At 47.0% G+C, this 18,225-nt stretch overlaps 1 protein-coding gene and 1 long non-coding RNA gene across 5 annotated transcripts in view; one reads left to right on the forward strand and one right to left on the reverse strand.

Annotated features, from left to right (window-relative positions):
• Window positions 1-1,719: 1,719 nt before the first annotated feature.
• PBX2 (PBX homeobox 2) overlaps window positions 1,720-18,225 on the forward strand; it is a 40,915-nt gene continuing 24,409 nt past the window's right edge. Inside the window, exons 1-2 of one of the 4 annotated variants that reach the window (XM_083724859.1) lie at window positions 1,720-2,242; window positions 4,522-4,607. In XM_083724859.1, the coding sequence (XP_083580985.1) occupies window positions 2,034-2,242; window positions 4,522-4,607 (295 nt within the window). In that variant the 5' untranslated portion in view covers window positions 1,720-2,033. The remainder of the gene's footprint in view (window positions 2,243-4,521; window positions 4,608-18,225) is intronic. The other 3 variants (XM_083724860.1, XM_083724857.1, XM_083724858.1) reach the window with 3 other exon arrangements.
• LOC310838306 lies at window positions 9,904-13,088 on the reverse strand. Its single transcript, XR_014560911.1, has 2 exons — window positions 13,013-13,088; window positions 9,904-12,965 (listed from the first exon to the last, which is right to left on the reverse strand). It is a non-coding gene; the product is annotated as an uncharacterized lncRNA (long non-coding RNA).

Consider the following 18,225-nt stretch of genomic DNA (forward strand, 5'->3'; position numbering starts at 1 on the left):
TTATACCTCCATCACAAACTACGTTTCTCCTACACGAAAACCTTTTTGGTTTTGCTACATGGAAAGTGATGGGATGTGAATCCCTTGTGTTTATTTAGTTGTTTAGAACACATTTATATACTGCTCTTCGAGGCAAAGCCTCTCATAAATGGAAAGCCTCTGCAGCACTTAGGCTGGCTGAGAGGTTTTAGCCCAGGGTGGGAGAACAGAGAGCCTTTTTTTTAGGCCTAGGAAGTAGTAGCATAAAGGTAAAATTCACATTCGTCGTTCCACCCACGTTTGCCTCTCGCCTCACTCAACACTGGCATGCGACCCAAAAAAAAGGGGACCTGAAGAGAATGCAAATTCCCTCCCTTAAAATGGTTCTCTATTCCTCTGTTAGAGTGGGTTTTTTTGTCCCCACACAACTTGAGTGGATATCCATGAGGCAACGCTATAGGGTCCGAAGCAACTAGGATTTTGCCCCCTCAGGCTCATACTCAAGTTCACTCAGCACCTATTACTTAGTCTTCTTTACAACAGAAGAATTCTGCTGAACTTATCTCATTCTCAATATAACACAAACAAGTGAGACTAGCAGAATTATGTCCAAAAGTCTGGGCAGCCTTTAGGGGTGTAGGGGTCTGCCCCACTGTTAAGTTGTGAACATATCAGATGACACAGCGATTCTTCAAACAGCTCTTGTTTATTCACAGACCAGAACTGAACTGAAGGGTTCAGCCAGCCTGCTTATATAGAGCTCCACTACAACACAACAGTAACCATTTTCTGTAACTATCCAATCACTGAATGTCGCTTTCGATCCCTTATTTGCATATGTGGACCTGAACTATCTACAGTATCCCCCTGCTGGCCCAGGGTGAGAACTTCAGTACATAACACACACACCCCCTCGAGGTCAGGGTTGGTTAGCCCATGGCCCATATCTGCCTGCCCAAACATTTCTGGTGGGCCCATAAATTTGATTATTTTTTTTTTGTAAAAATGGCTGCTCCCATCTTTTGTGTCCCTCCAGGTCCTCCACCCCAGTTTGTTTATCGTTTTATTTTTATTTTTATATTTTTGTCCAACATGGGGCTCAAACCCACAACCCTGAGATGAAGAATCTCCTGCTCTGGGAACACAAGCACATTTACAGCACATGGTTCCCCCCTTCCAAACAAACAAACAAACAAAAAAGATCCCTGGGAATTGTAGTTTGTTAAGAGTGCTGGGAGCTGCAGCTCTGCAAGGGGCTGAACTACAGTTCCCAGGAGTCTTGGGGGGTCATGTGCTTTAAGCATACTGTGCATAAGCATCCCGCCCATCTATTCCTTCTTTCTTTCTCTCCAGCTCCTAACTCCAAGGCTGCAGCAGGTTCGATCCAGCTGCATAGTCCTATATTGTAGAGGGTTGGACTAGATGACCCGGAGGACCCCTTCCAACTCTATGATTATACAGTATTCTAATCTTCAGCAGCAGAGGAAGGAAGCCGGTTGGCTTCTTGCGCCTTCTCGCTGCCCCCCTCCAGGTTCTTTTCTTCCTGCGGGCCGGCTGGGGGCAGCAAAGAGACAAGAGAGAGCGCGCTGTTCCATATACAGTAAATGTATTCTATATACACACAGCAGCGCTAGCTTGGAAAAGGAGGGGAGGCGTCAAGAAGAAAGGAGAAGGAGGAGGGAGGGAAGCCCAGAGAAGCTGCTCTCTCCTCCTCCATCTCCTCCTCCTTTTTCCTCCTTTTCCCTCCCTCTTTCCAGCTCCTCCTCCTCCTCCCCCTCCAGCCCTTGTGTGGGACTCCATTTTCCCAGCCCCAAAGTCTCCAAGGGAAGGGGGCCGTGGGAGTGCGCAGCCAAGATGGAATAATAGAGATCTCTGGATCTTGCATATAGCGATCTGTAGATCTATATAGCTATACAAAACCCAGCCGTGCCTCGACGACGTCGCCCGGGCGCCTCCGGGTTTTGGGCAGCGTTAGGATCGCCGTCTTTGTGTGCGCGCTCGCTCGCGCTCGGCTGGACAGTTTTCGCCTTGGTGGCTTTTTGCGCCCCCGCGGAATGGATGACCAAGGGAGGCTGATCCAAGCTCGGGGGGCCGTGGGGCTCCCGCCGGGCCATCCGGCCGTGCCGGGGGTCCCCAGCATGACCCCCCACTCCCTCCACGAGCCCCCCTCGGATAACGGCGAGCCGCGCAAGCAAGACATCGGCGACATCCTGCAACAGATCATGACCATCACCGACCAAAGCTTGGACGAGGCGCAGGCAAAGTTGGTTACCCTCTCGCCATTCCGGGGCGCACGGGCTGGTGGGGGAGAGGGGGGTGCTGGAAAGTTCCCTGGGAGGGTTTCTCCCTTTGTGTGTGGCGGGGAGTACTTTGGGATGCAAGCTGTGGGACCGAGACCTGGGGGCCGTGGGGTGGCCCGCGCTTTCCAGCGGAGTTTGGTGGTGCCGGATCTCGGGGGCGCATGTTGTGCGCCTGGGTGGAGACTTGGAAGTTCAAGGTTTCGGGTGGAGGTGCTCCAGTTTTATTAGGGTATTCCCCCAAATCCGGATTTGGGAGTTGGGAAGCTGGATTGGGCAGGAACTGAACGTGGAGGGGGGGTGTTATTTGGGGGAACTTGATGGGGAAGAAAGATGAGGTTGTGGGTTAAGAATGGATTCCCTTGTTTGTTGCGGGGAACGTGAGTGGAGCCTCTTCAGAAAGGAGGGGAGCCTGAGGCCTGGAAGTCTGGAGCAAGTTGGCTCTTGTTTTTGTTGGGTGGAGAAGTTGGGAAGGAGAGGTTCGGATTTCAGGGGAGCCAAGCCTGGATTATAGAGAGGGTTGCTGAGGCCTGTTCCATTTGGGACTTGGGCCATTTTAGGGTAACTGAACATACTCTCAGGGGTTTGCAGCTTGTTGTGGGGTGTACATATGTACAGGATGGTGTTGCTGGTGAACTGGTTTGGGAGGGGTGGTTGGTGTGGAATCCCAGCGTAAATAATAGCGGGATCTGGAATTTGGTTGAAGAGAGAGATTCTGGGGATTGCTGCTCACATTATTCCTGTGGCCCAGACCTTCTGCTTAAACCACTAGACCTTGCTTCCATTCCACATGTTTTAGTAGCCTGGCTTTTCACTCCCTGCCTGTTCACTTAGGCAAGCCACCAGATTTCCACATTTGGTTCAGGGGTATCCCAAACCCCTGAGGTTGATGTTTTAGAGGGTCTCTGTTGTGTAGATAAATATATTAACAGTTAAATTTTTGATTATATTTGGTGAGCTGGAGGGAGCAAAGAATTACCTATTTGCAGATAAAACTCTTTGAAGGGTCTTATGCTGAAATTATGACTTTTGTCTAACTTTGAATAATAGGTTTGTGTGGCTGCTGTTTTTTTTATTTTTATCTATATATAAAAAAGACTTTATATTGTAGGCCAATCTTTAGATTAGAGGCAGTATTATTGGTCAGATGGTTTCTGTTTGACAGAACGATTGCCAGAAGTTTGGTTTCAGATATGAGTTTGTGTGTGGAGTGGTTTGTATCAAAAGGTCTGGACATCTAAATTTCTGGGAGGTTGTTTTTCCCCCCTGCTGGGAATTGGCACGGTGTTTGTGAGTGTGGTTAAGGGTTGTGAAGTGGCTGTTGGGAAGAGAGGTATTTTATACTGAGAAAGTTAAAATCCTCAGGGGTGTCTTTTTATTTCCTATGATCCGTGTAGCTATGTGGATTAAATCCAATGTGAGGTGAATTGTAGATATCAAGGTCTGCGGAGAGGTTTTCTGTGCTGAATTCTTGGTTTGTGGAAGTTGTAGCACTATAGAGAGAAAAGGGCTCTCAGGACACTATGTTGGTCTGAACTTGGAAGTTGTGCTTTGAGGGGAGAATCGTGAGTTTGTGTGATGGTCTAAATACTGAGTTCTGTTTGGGGCAGAGGAACAAAATAATTTGAAGATTATTTCTCTGAATGTGTTCTTTGATTGTTCGGTATATCCAGGTTTTATTCAATTTCTGAGTTGCAAAACACGAGTCCAATGTTTTGTGAACTGAGTTATTGTTTAGAATTGGGGAAAGCTATATAACCAAAAGAATGTCAAAGGCTGCAATTATATATCAGAAGAAAGTGCATAAAATGGATTTTAAAAGATGAGAGATGGAGGAATCAAAGCAATGCAAAAATGCAATTCCAGTGAAGGGTAAACAGGGATCATTGCTTAACCCCCCCCCCCATTTTGTCTACCTTCCCTAACTTGACCAAACTTTGCCCATTTTACTGAACCTGAACACCCCTCCACATTCTTAGAAACCATTCAACAACTGAAGGAAATATATATTATTTTTATTGTTTAGGCTGTTCAGGTGCTGGAATTATACTGGGAATTACTCGGGGCGGAGAGGGGACTCCATTATATGTGCAAATAAACGAGGATTGATTGATTGATTGGCCAGGCTCAGGTCTGCGAGCCATTGTGGAAATGGATAGAGGCTTCCTTTCTCTTTATGACAACTCCAAATCCAGTCTTTCCTCCCCTCAAAAACCACCGGCTTTATCTGCTCTCTCTCCCACTGTTTAAACTGCAGGAAACATGCCCTGAATTGTCACCGCATGAAGCCAGCTCTCTTCACCGTCCTCTGCGAAATCAAAGAAAAGACAGGTACTGTATTGTTTGGGCTCCGGGTTTGAGAGGGGCGGCTGTATGTTGTTGTTCAAATACACACACACATACGTATATTTGTCAACCTGTTACCAAAATAACCCCACAACCCACTATATTGTCGAGCGAAGAAAAGGAGGGATTGGAATGGGGCTTATGGGGAGTCTGTGGTAGAGAGGAGGAAGGCAGAAGAGCTGGTGTTTTCCCTCCAGAGGTTTTTGCCAGAGGCCTGCCGTCTCCCGCGCCATCTTGACGCGTCTGAAATTTCTTTTTCCGCCTGCCTGGTTTTCTTTGTAGCAACTTTGCCCCACCACCTGCCTCCTCTCTCTGCCTCCACCCGTCCTCTGTTTGACCATGGTGTGTTTTTTTTGTGCAAGGATGGAAATGTCCCCCTATCTCTCCCACCCTTGTAATGGGGGTCGCTTAGTCCATAAAGGGGGTCTCTGGTAGCATCAGGGTCTTTTGTCCACAGAAATAAATACCACCCACCCCGGTGTCCCCTCCTGTCTTTGAAACTTTCATCCCCGCCTTTTCCTCCTGTCACTGTTGTGTTCCCCAAAATTCTCCCTTGCTTTGGGATGCTTCCTTGACTGGCTTGCTTCTTAAGTTTTAGGCTCCCCTGTGGGGTGTCCTTTTGCTGAGGGGGGTGGGGGTGGGATATGCAAAGTGCCTTTAAGGCTGTGTTTCTGCATGAGAGAGGCAGGGAGGAGAAACTGGAGTTTCCTGCCAGCTCCTTGGAAGTTGTGCTGTACCCAGATTAAAAAGTGAAAAGAACCCAGCAGCCCAAGCCTTAAAAGGATTACTGAAAAGGAGAGAGTGAGAGCGAAGGGTTTGTGTGTGTGTGTGTTGGGATTGTCATTAAAGTTCATCCAGTCTTAAGCTGCCGGGATTTGGGCCACATGTATCCGAAGTAATGGCCAGCTGTCTATAGGGCCTCGTTTGGTCATCTGCTCGTTTATTTAAACTGCTTAAATCCCACTCAAGTCAATAGGAGTTCGGAGGCCTCGCTGGGAGTGGGATTGCAGCCAGAAAAGCATTAAGCTGGATTCTGGAAACACTAATCTATGTTTCAGAGAGTGAGTGTGAATACTTTTTGTTTTGTTCTGCTCAAACGTGAGCTCTGAATTGCTGATCTTCCAACCGGTGGGTTGGAGCTCTCAAGCGGATCGTGCACTCGGGGATAAGTTGTGTCACACCGATGGCGCGCCTCCCATTTTCGTCCCTTCTGTAAGCAGCTGCTTTAGGGTGGGTTATTGTGTTTTTTAAAAGGAGGTAAAAGTCATAGATGGGAGAGAGACATGCAGGAAAAGATGAACAGCGAGTCCCATTTCTTTGCATTTCGGGATCAAAGATAGGCCTGGAAGTTTAAAAAACGATGGGTGAAAGCTGTGGGACTGAATGTTTTGGCGTGTGTTAATAAATGTCTTCTTGCTCAGCCCCACTCATCCATGTCATGTGACCCACAGAAGGTCACCAAGAAAATCGGTTTGAAAAAGTTTCCTGCCTTTGAAGTGGTCCCTAGTTTAGGCAAGCAGTCGCAGCCGTGTCTTGTGCAAGTTTGCTCAGACATCATCTCCACAAAATTCGGTGGGGCTTGTGCAGACAATGAGAGCCTGTGCGTGCTTCCTTGGGATGGAGACCAACTGAGTACATTGGCATTTGATTCTGAATAAATGTGCAGAAGCTTCCGGCTTTTGGTTTGCTTCCTTCCCTGCAGCGTTCTCCGACCGCTGGTCCGCTCCTGATATCGCTGGGCTGCATCTCCCTATTTTCCCTGACCTTTGGCCTTGCTCACTGGGGCTGATGGGCGTTGGAGTGTAATCGTATTTGAAGCATTGCAAGTTGGGGAAAGCACCTTGTGGTTTCCATATGAGAGGGATGTTTTGCTTCTTCAACATCACCCAAAGCAGAGATGCTGGGTGGAAGCTTGCAATTTAAAAGGCTGCTTATGAAACATGAGCGCTGCAAATCTGTTGTCAGAAGGGAAAAGGCATCGTTTGTGTTGCATGGCGTCAAGAAAATGGATAAGGAGAAGTTTATCTCCTCCTGCTCTCCTACTACCAGAGGGTCAATTTCAATTTTCAATGTTCTTCCGAAGGTGATTGACAGAAGATTTGGGACAGATCCGTACCATACCTTTAAAACATGCCCAACACACATTGAAAGCACATGACTCCGCCTGCCTCACAGAATCCTGGGAACTGCACCTTCCTCTTCTACAGCTTCCAGCACCCTTGACAATACAGTCATACCTCGGGTTACAGACCCTTCAGGTTGTGTTTTTTCGGGTTACGGACCCGTCAAAACCCGGAAGTACCGCAACGGATTACGTCCGGGTTTCGGCAGTCGCGCATGCGCAGAAGCGCTAAATCGCGCTATGCTCAGAAGCGCCGAATCGCAGCCCGCAGGTTGCGAACGCGCCTTCCGCACAGATCACGTTCGCAACCCGAGCATCCACTGTACACAGTCCCCAGGATTCTTTGGGGGCAATTTGTGTGCTCTATATGTGTCGGGTGTACTTTATAGTGTGGATCTGCCCTCCACGCTAGGAACAAAAGGGGAAGTACAGGGCATTTTATGGGATTCTCTGCCATAAAATGGTGACAAAGACGGCTTTAAATTTAAAAAATTGATAGGAACATAAGAGGAGCCAGTGCCGGCACAAATGCATTTTGGCACCTGAGGTGAACCACAAAATGGGGTCCCCTCCCTGCCAGGGAACAAGGGGGCAATAAAGATCCACTTTGGGAGCAAGGGTGGGAGGAGACCAGCAGCGCCTCCTATTGGTCAGGAGGCCACTGTAGAGGCGGACATTGGGGGCCGCCTCCCAGGTGTGTGCCGTATCCGTCTCTGCCAGTGCGTCAGTCTCTGTCAGATGCTTCTCTTAGAGGCTGGATCTACTGTCAATCTTGCCGCCTGAGGCAGTCGCCTCACCTTGTCTTATAAGTGGGCCAGCGCTTAGAGCAGGCATCCCCAACCTGCGGCCCTCCAGATGCTTTGGCCTACAACTCCCCTGATCCCTAGCTAACAGGACCAGTGGTCAGGGATGATGGGAATTGTAGTCCAAAACATCTGGAGGGCCGAAGGTTGGGGTACCTGGCTTAGAGGATGCCCTGTTAGATTAGCCCAAGGGCCTGTCTGGTCCCGCCTTCTGTTCTCGCAGTGGCCAACCAGATATTGCGATGGGAAGCCCACGAGGAAAGGACCTGAATGCAACAGAACTACTTTCCCCACCTGTGGTTTGCATCAACTGGTGTTCAGAGGCATATGATTCTGAGGAGGATAAATGTATCCATGGTAACAAGAAATAATGGTTATATCCTACCTCCGGTTTTTAGATGCATTATGCCTCTGAAATACCAGTTGCTGGGAAAATAACCTTAAGATCTGTTCCAGAGTCCTTGCTCAGGTGCCTGACAGCTAAGGTGATCTGTGTGGTGAGGACATGGAGCAGGGCCTTCTCGGCAATGGCCCCATACTTAAGGAATTCAGTTGCCTGGGAGGGCAGTTTGGCTCCTTCCTTTGAAATCTTTTGGTGGTCCTTGAGAACCTACCTTTTTCTTTGTATCTTTTTATGGTTGATGCAAACTGGACTGCAGAGATAGCGCTTTAAATTGCAGGTAGTATGTTTATTTTTTTGCCCCCGATGTGAGTTTCCCATACAAATTTGAATTAGGAAAGTGTTCCTATGAAATTGGGGTAATGTGCACTGGAATTTTTTCAGGATGCATTGGAAATTATTTTCTGAGAGAACGAATTGAGCACGTTTAAAAACTTGGAAGCTGCCGGTTTATATTTATTTGAAATTTGTGTCCGTTCGTTGTTACTTTAGAAATGGGAAAAATAAATCGCTGCTTGAAGGGCTTTTGTTCTAGAATATTACAAAATAAGTTTGGTTTTCTATATGTTTTGAAACTATTCTCCTTGGTGGCTTTTGTTATTATTCACAGCTTTGGGAAGAATGTCTTCTTAAAGTGCCTTATAAATCTATTAAACTTTAAATTGGGGTAAGATCTGGATGCTAGGCCTTTGTACTGATAGGTAGGTAGGTAGGCCTTTGTACTGATCCACCAGGGCTCTTTTGATACTAATTAGGCAGGTTCTGCAGATAATGCTTCATTGAGGAAGCCAAAATTTCCAGCTGCATTAATGGAGGACAGTAGTGAGGCCTACACTGAAAAAGCCTGTTGTGGGACCTTTCGGGTTAAACAGTTATAAACCAATTTAAGAATCTTCTTCCTGCGTAAGTCAATGTAGCTAGACAGCTCAGGCATTCTCATAGTAAATCAAGGGCTGTCAAGCTTTTTTTGTGGTGCGGCTTGTGGGTACATTTGTATTTTTTGAGCAAGGGCCATGGATGCTACCCTCTCTGATCCCTTTTCTTGCGAACTGGAGAGACAGAAAAAGAGAGGCTGTGAATGCTTTTCCGTGGGAGCCAGTAGAAGTAATCTGAGCCTTGCAAAGCACCTAAAGGTGAAAGAGGAAGTGGGGGAGAGCGTTGCTTTTTCAACTTCCTCCTTTAGCTCTATGTACTTTTCCCAGGAGAAAAGAGGGCAATAGGTGTGCATATACAGGTGCTCAGAAGCTTTGTCGATTCCAGGAGAAGGCCTTAAGGGTCCCACATTGGTGTAAATGTTGGGCCACAGAGGCCCTGCGTGCAGACCTGTTAGTGAATTCACATGACAGGGCCTTTTTGGTGGTGGCCCCCAGGGCGGATTTGATTTAAATCAAATCAATTTAAATCACTAATCAGTAAGACTTGATTTAAATCATTTTTTTACAGAAACACTCATTCTTGCTGGTATCATCTTAATATTTACAACCAGAGGAAGGTTTCTTTTTTGGAATAAGAAATTTTCAGAGTAGTTTTTACAGTTTTATAAAAAATTACAGATTTGGTTATGCTATTAGAAATACATAGATAATTATGATAATTATTGTGAGGTTTAATAAGTTAACTGTTTATATTTGGACAACTGCTGTATTTTATTGGAAGGAGAAGAATAATCATTTCAGTCATAACAATTTAAACAATTTATTTAACTAAAGCAATAACATTATAGCATATGTATCCATGTTTGTTAACTGATGTGGTTAAACATTTTTTTAAAAACAACAACCTTTGAGTTTTAGCACACATGAAAAACTTAAACAAATCCTTATTTCCTGATGAATAGCCTTTGAACTATAATGTAACTCAAATAGAAGATTTTTCCTCCAAAAGCATTTTATTTTAAAAATCCAATATAAATTTTTTTAAAAAATAATTTTAAAAATCTGATTTTTCTTTTTTAAAAAAACAATCATTGATTTTCATCCACCCTGGTGGCCCCTCATCTATTGGACTCCTTCCCTTGGAGATGACATAGTTTGGCTCTGTCTATATAGCTGAGCCTTGGAGACATTCCCATTTCAATCTGCCTTTGTTTAGGTAGCTGGGATGGTTTAAACTTGCTTGTGTTATTTGCAAGCTGGCTAGCTGTATTCCGACTCTATATGACGGATGCAAGCAGCCTAGCATTATAATAGGTCCTCTTTTTGTCTTCATGGTGTTCTGCTAACCTTTTGGCTTTTGGAAAAAATCCATATTTGTATGTGGTTTTAAAGGTCAGGTTGGTAATACTGTCGTGATTGCAAGCTGCTGTGAAAGGACTTTGGTCCTGAAAATCAGCAATTTTTTCCCCATATTTTCAAATTGATTTTCTGCATCCCATCTCAATCTGGACCATAACCGTACTTGGGGATCAAGACTGCTCTGGTAGTTGCAGCCGGGTGTGAGGTTTCACCTCTTCCAGCTAGTTGCACCTCTTTCTAGATAGCAAGATAGCATCTAGACAGATGCTGTGATGCATCCGCTGGTAGTTTCTTGGCTTGATTACTGCAATCAGTTGCACAGGGGGCTGGCCTTGAAGACAGTCTGGAAACTGAAGCTGGTCTTGAATACATTGCATTGGCTGTTGGAATCCTAGAATTATGGGGTGCGAAGGGACCCCAAGGGAGGAATGTACTGTACCAGTTTTATCAGGGTGATTCGTAGAATTGTAGAGTTGGGACACCAGTGGTCATCTAGTCCAACCCCCTGCAATGCAGGAATAGACGCCCTGGCATATTTGACTGAGCACCTTCTCCCATATGACCCCCCCGCCCCCAAAGAGAGAGATTTAAACCAAATAGAGATGTCCTGTTGAGAATCTCACCAAATCAAGGCTATCCTTCGCCAGGAGCAGTTTTTCCTTGCTAGAATCACAGAATTTGATTTGGAAGGGACCAAGAGGGTCATCTAGTCCAACCCGCCCCCCCCAGAGCAATTGAAGAACCCTGCTTAGTGGAATCCTTGCTCCTCCTGTGAAACCTCTTGTCTTCATATATTTTTGGCCCCTTTAGGATGAGATGCCGAGCAAGAGATAGTATTCTTCTTGACTTAGCAAAGTAGGATTAATTACAGGGTCATTTTCTGGTTGTTTTACAACTCGAATGAAGTGGCTTGGTGTTGTTGCGGTTTAAACATTTTTGCTGCAAGCCATTTAAAGTCTAGAAATGGCACTGAAATCACGCTAATTGTACGAAGGGTGTGTATGCATGCCAAGTCTTGCCATTTTTTAATTATTCTCCCCTCCCACTGGCTGCCTCACGCATTTGCACGGGTGTTTTATTTATTTTTTGAACCTTTGCCCTGCCGTACCTGGAACCGTCGGGGAGGCTTAGAGCTGCGCCCCTCCCTGAGGCAAATCTTCATTCCCTCAAGATCCAGAGCAAGGTATGTTCTCTCTGCTTAAAAAACAAATCTTCGCAAGAAAGTTTAATTCCATACCAAAAAAAAAAAAAAAAAAGACTGAGTTGATGCAGATGTTCATAATTTGCTCATTTTGCATAATTAATCCTGCTTTGGTTTGGCAAGGAAAAGGGGGAAGTTATGCAATACACTGGCATTCTTCTGACAATTGCTTGAAAGGCTAATTGGCCACACCTGTCTCTAGTCTCTAAAACTTCTGGCTCACATTGCTCATACTATTTAAGGGAACCTTGCAGTTAAGGACTAGCCTGGTTACCACAGACACGTGCATGGAAGCAAGTGTGTAGACTGGCAGAGGAGAGACGGCATTGTCCATTCTTTTCCTGTGCCCAGCACAGAAACCAGAGTGAGCTGCTAGAGCAGGGGTGAAGATTTTTGGCTCCAGGAACAGCCTGCTTGTCAATCATGTGACATCATAATGACATCATGCCGGGCACTCGTAAACCACAGTGCAAGGGGCGTTGCCAGCTCTGTGCTTGGTAGTACAGGGAAAAGGTTTGCAAGTCGATGCTGCAAAAAACCTGGAGCTGCTTGCTTTGGCTGTGCAGGTCTCTACTTAGCAAACAACAGACATGCACAGCCAAACTGAGCAGGATTTAATCCCTGCTCGTGAGGGGATTTGGCTGTGAGCGCCTGTTTGCTGCTGGAAACTTGCCTGTGCAACTCAGAATTGGACCTCACCCTCCCACCCAGCAGCTGATTGACAGGTGGGTAGCGTTGGGGGACATGGCCTTTGCAGGCCAAAATGGTGGGCCAAAAGCTTCCCATCCCTGTTTCGGAAGAAAAAAGCTCCCACCTGCACAATGAGCATGTAAACACAGCGGGTAAACCATCTGCAGGTCCTCAGTAGGCTAGTAAACATTTTTATAGGCTAATAACTTTTAGGGCCTTATGTCCCAGGCTGCTTTATGTGCATCTTCATAACCATGAGGTCCAGAAACTTGTTTTTGCAGGCTGCCTTTTTGAGCGCAGAGTTGTGCAGTCCTGGGAATGGGGGGAGAATGTCATCGGGCCTTCCCCTAGCTCTGAGACAAGTCGCAGTCCAGCTTTGGGTGTGGGCAGGCAAGATGAGCGATAGATGTGAAGAAGAGAGTTCTAGGCAGACGGAAGGTCGAATTCCAAGGCGGCAGTAAAGGCTTGGAGTGGCCAGAAGCAGATGTGAGGTCAAAGGCAGGTAGAGGGATTTCCTGGGTTTGGTGCATCCTGGCTGGCATAGTCAACAGGCACTCTTCAAGCTGGGAAGATCACCTGAGTCTCTCTTCAGGCCAGGTCCACATCCACAAAGGACACCCTTTTCCTTAAGGCCTGGTCTCCTAGGGAGCAGGGGTGCAGGAAGGTAAGGCACTAAAACCTGTCTGTTGGTGACGTTGGTTTGAGAGCCCCATCTGTATAGCACCTGCATCTACCTCCGGGGCAAGCATGTTTTTGCTCCAAACTGGGCATCAACACAAGCACTCAGCCCACCAGGGAAGTGTATAGAAGTTTTGTACAGAAGAGCAATAAATATACTAGTTTTGTACAGAAGTGCAGCCTTTCCTTCTGAGTCAGGGGAAACCCATCCCTTCCTGTCCACATCAGAAGCTGGCTGTGCCCTATGCTGATTGGCTGTCACATGTTCCCATCAGAATCCGGCTGTGCCCTGTGCTGATTGGCTGGCCCCTATGATGTCACTTCTTCACCTCTGTATCACCTGCCCTGGCCGGTTTTTAAGCTATTTCTAAAAAGCAGGTTGTGCATGTCTCTGTGTAATGCGATGTTTATTTTATCTCATGAACCGCCCTGAGATACTTGGATGAAGGGCAGTATACAAATTTAACGAATAATTATTTCTCATCAAAAAACATTTAAAAGTCATCCCATACAGATGCACGTCAGATGTGGTGAGCCTTTGGGCTCTTGGATGTTTTGTTGTTGTTTAGTTGTTTAGTCGTGTCCGACTCTTCGTGACCGCATGGACCAAAGCACGCCAGGCACTCCTGTCTTCCACTGCCTCCCACAGTTTGGTCAGACTCATGCTGGTAGCTTCGAGAACGCTGTCCAACCATCTCATCCTCTGTCGTCCCCTTCTCCTTGTGCCCTCAATCTTTCCCAACATCAGGGTCTCTTCCAGGGAGTCTTCTCTTCTCATGAGGTGACCAAAGTATTGGAGCCTCAGCTTCACGATCTGTCCTTCCAGTGAGCACTCAGGGCTGATTTCCTTCAGAATGGATAGGCTTGATCTTCTTGCAGTCCATGGGACTCTCAAGTGTCTCCTCCAGCACCATAATTCAAAAGCATCAATTATTCTGCGATCAGCCTTGTTATGGTCCAGCTTTCACTTCCATACATCACTACTGGGAAAACCATGGCTTTAACTATACGGACCTTTGTCGGCAAGGTGATGTCTCTGCTTTTTAAGATGCTGTCTAGGTTTGTCATTGCTTTTTTCCTAAGAAGCAGGCGTCTTTTAATTTCGCAACTGCTGTCCCGGATGTTTACTGAACTACAACTCCCATCTTCCCTCATCGTTGGCTTTCCTTCTTGCGGCTGATGGGAGTTGTAGTTTGGCAACATCAGGGTGACCAAAGGCTCCCTACTCCTGATCTACATGGGTGTTGGTGGTACCTTTTTAAAACTTAAGAAAAGCATGTGATTTGCCCACCTAAAGATTTAGGGTGCGTGGATGGACTAGGGGAATATAAGAAACTGCTCTATTCTGACTCAGACCATCGACTCCCCCAGGTCAGTATTGTCTACACTGACCGGTAGCATCTGTGCAGAATTTCAGGGAGGAGACATTTCCCCCTTGCCTGTTACCTGGAGATGCCAAGGAACTGAACCTGGGCCTTCAACACGGAGCTCAGATGCTTCTCCGCTGGGCTGCAGCCCTTCCCCAAAAGACATAAATTAGAAAGAACATAAATTAGCTGCATTTCCCATGGCTGGAAAGAGCATCTGTTGCTTTCATTGTTAAGGTGGGAGGCAAGGCCCGGCGTCCTCCACAGGAGGCAAAATGTGCCACGGCTCCTTTATTTTTAGAGATCCATATGCTCGCCTGCATCTGGAGGAGCTGCAGTAGCTCTCCTCACAGTGCATACATGGGGATCTGTTGCTTCATGGTGAACGTTGCTCTCTTGTCGGGATCCGCGGCGTCTTCACAGAAGCCGAGCTGGGCCCCTTGATAGTAAAAGAGACTTAAAAACGGGGCTGCCATCTGAATCTCCCATGATGGCATCCTCACCCCAGAGTTAACATTATATTTTAAATGCGAGCTTTCTTTTTTTTAAAAAATAAAGTTTTTATTAGGGTTTAGAAAGAAAAATACAAGTATTATTGTCAGTGGAAGCTTCTCAGGCCCAACAGCACAGGCCTCAGGCCTTGTTTTGGCTCAGATAGGACAGGCCAGCTGCCCAAGGGTGAGAGGTGCCCAGAAGTGGCTTTATATATTTATTTGTTTTAGATCAAATGTGGGGAAGCTTCCGCCTTCCAGGTGCTGCTGAACTACAACTCCCATCATCCCTTGTCCTGGACCATTCTTGCTGGGGCTCATGAGAGGTGGTTCAGCAACCTCAGGAAGCCAAACTTTCCTCACACCTGGCCTGGGCTTATCCTTGGAGTGGAACCTTTCTGAACCTAGAAATCATAGAATTGTGACCCTGAGGGTCATCTAGTCCGATGGAAGAACATAGGTTAGGCTGGCCTCAACCAGAGCCAGGGCCTTCTCGGCCGCGGCTCCAATCTGGTGGAACGCTCTGTCACAAGAGACTAGGGCCCTGCGGGACTTGACATCTTTCCGCAGGGCCTGCAAGACGGAGCTGTTCCACCAGGCCTTTGGCCAGGGCACAGCCTGACCCCCTCCTCTGGCAATCTGCACAGAATTTTGCTTGATGGTTGCCATTAATTTGATTTTAATTTGATTTTCATAATGTTTTTAGAATGTTGGACTATTTTGATTGTTGTTAGCCGCCCTGAGCCCAGCTTCGGCTGGGGAGGGCGGGATATAAATAAAATTTATTATTATTATTATTATTAGTAGTAGTAGTAGTAGTAGTAGTACTGAGCTAACATGTACATTACGACTGTCACAGCCCAGCGGGTTGGTCTAGATGACCCTTGGCATCCCAGCTCTACAATTCTGTGATTCCAATATATGTATATTTAACCCTGTAGACCAGGGAAGAGTGTCTTTCTGAAAGGAGGAATGGGATGGTGGAAGGCAGGATCCACAGACCCCTTCTATTTTATGGAGGACACTTTTTAAAAAATAAAAAACACGGTTCAATCTTGAATGTTCAATTCAAGAGTGGCGCTCCATTGGATCTTGCTGAATTTCGCTTGTCCCCCCTCTTTTATCTTTAGCCTGCGAAACCTGGCAGTTAAATTGGTGCCCTTGGCAGCTGCTGTTGTGAAATGGCGCCCTTGAGGAGATCTGGCAGCTGCAAAGGCTGTGCAAGTTGCAATAAAACAAAATAAATGCAAATTGGGCCTGTTTAAATCAACGCACCTCTTTTGATTGAACATAAAACAGGTCCTATAGGCCTGTAATTGGGAGAGTGTGGTCATGTGTGAATAATTTGGATGTCTGACATGAGAGGCCAGGCAGAAATAGACAGGACGGGGCTGGGGTAGGACTTAGTGCAGTTTAGCATTTATTTAGTTATTATTCCATTTCTATCCCCCCCCCCTTTTCTCCCAAGGAGCTCAATCAAGGTGGTTTCCCCTCTGCCCCACTCCTTTTTTGTCCACACAACAGTCCTGCGAAGGAGGCTAGGCTGTGACAGGTAACTCTTAATCTCAGGGTTGTGGGTTCGAATCCCACATTGGACAAAAGATTCCTGCCTTGCAAGGAGTGGAACTTAGCTGATCCTTCAAACTCTTATGATCCTGTGAATTTGAAAAGGGGGAACTGCAGGCAAATGCTGCTGGGGGGAAGAAGCAAAAAGGGGCTTTTTTGGGTGGGGGGAGGAAGGAGTTGAGATGGTCACCTGACCTCTGCTTAAAAACCTCCAAGGAAGCAGAATTGATTTATTACAAGGAGACGTTGTGAAGAGGCTGGGCTGGAGTGGCAAAGAGCTTCGGCTAGGGACTTTCTTGATAAAATTTAGTGCTTGGCCATTAACTCCCAGTTCAGATGGGCCTTTGGGGCTACATAAACTGCGGTCTGTGAAGCCAGGAAGGAGCACTGGTGTGGAGAGAGCTCATTCCTCTCTTCCCCCCATCGCACTTGGCACAAAGATCCTGGCTTGTTTTTAAGCCGGAGTTCCCTGGTTCAGGTGGAGGGGAGGAGTGTTCAGCCCCGAGACCCTTCGGCGCCATAAACCATGGTTTGTGAAGCCTCTAACAGTAATCTGAACTGTATAAACAAACCACCATAAACCCCCAGCCCTCCCTCCAGATACAATAAGCGTATCAAAGCAGTTGACATAGTTCTGCTGTTCCTGTATTACAGAGGGTTGGACTAGATGATCCTTGGGATCCCTTCCAACTCCACAATTGTATAATACGCAGGTGGCGCTGTGGAGCATAGGACTTGCCGATCAGAAGGTCGGCGGTTCAAATCCCCACGATGGGGTGAGCGCTCATTGCTCGGTCCCTGCTCCTGCCAACCTAGCAGTTTGAAAGCACCTCAAAGTGCAAGTAGATAAATAGGTACCACTCTGGCGGGAAGGTAAACGGTGTTTCTGTGCGCTGCTCTGGTTCGCCAGAAGCGTCTTAGTCATGCTGGCCACATGACCCAGAAGCTGTACGCCGGCTCCCTTGGCCAGTAAAGCGAGATGAACGCCGCAACCCCAGAGTCGGTCACGACTGGACCTAATGGTCAGGGGTCCCTTTACTTTTTAATTCACAGCAGTTTGACTTCACCCTCAGTGGCACACTCCATTGTATCTCGAGACTGATGGTTGCCAACAAAATTTGCAGGGTCTGTTGAAAGCATTACTGAGATAATCCACATGAGGCTCTTCAAACCAGCTCTTATGAAAAACCCGAACATGGATTTTATTAAGATACAGGGACCCAAAATAACACGCTTTTAGGTAAAACAAGTTGGACGGAGCTGGTGGGAGTTGTAGTTTGAAGCGCCAGGTTGGGGAGGCCTCTTGCAGAGGTAGATTCACCCCGATAGTTATCGCTCAGCCTCCGATGGGCGTTCCTGCCACTCCTCAGCTGTTAACACTCAGCCATAGTTTGGTGTTGAATTACTGCTGGAAGTCCAGCGGTCGTTTGCAGCTACCTCCCCAAGGATGCTTGAAAAACACAGTCGGGATGGCTCTGGATTTTATCTTCGCAGCCAGAGAGAGGTGGCTATTTATAGAGCATCCTCTTAAAAAGGGAGCAGCAGGGGAAATACTTTTTATTAGGACCAAGTGGAAACATTGCAGAGACCTAAAGTAACGTCCCTGCATACATTCTTAACCGATGTACGGGATTATGGGATAGCTGATCCTCTCTTCACCTTGGGGGACTGTGAACGGGAGATTTTGGTGTTCTAACACCATGCGTTCTAACACCTCATGCAATGGGTGGAAAGGCGGGGAGCACGCTAGGAGCAAAAGGTGCCGCCTTAGATCATTGGGTTAGCTCCGGGTTCACACGCTGTGTGCCACGGCCCAGAGGTGGTCCACGAGTTTCATTCAGGAGGTCCACAGCGTGTCTGTGAAGGATGGCAGGCTCTGCTGCTGCTTCATCATTCTTGGAATCCAGAAATCTTCTGGGAAGGTGAACAGGATGGCCCGGAAGTGACTAGGGGGAAGTGACCCTGAGATCATCGTTTGAGGCCCTCCTTCGTGTGCCGCCTCCTTGAGAGGTCTGGAGGGTGGCAACACGAGAACAGGGCCTTCTCTGCAG

Source organism: Podarcis gaigeae (assembly GCF_964106915.1).
Source record: "Podarcis gaigeae genome assembly, chromosome: 2".
Classification (NCBI taxonomy): Eukaryota; Metazoa; Chordata; class Lepidosauria; order Squamata; family Lacertidae; genus Podarcis; species Podarcis gaigeae.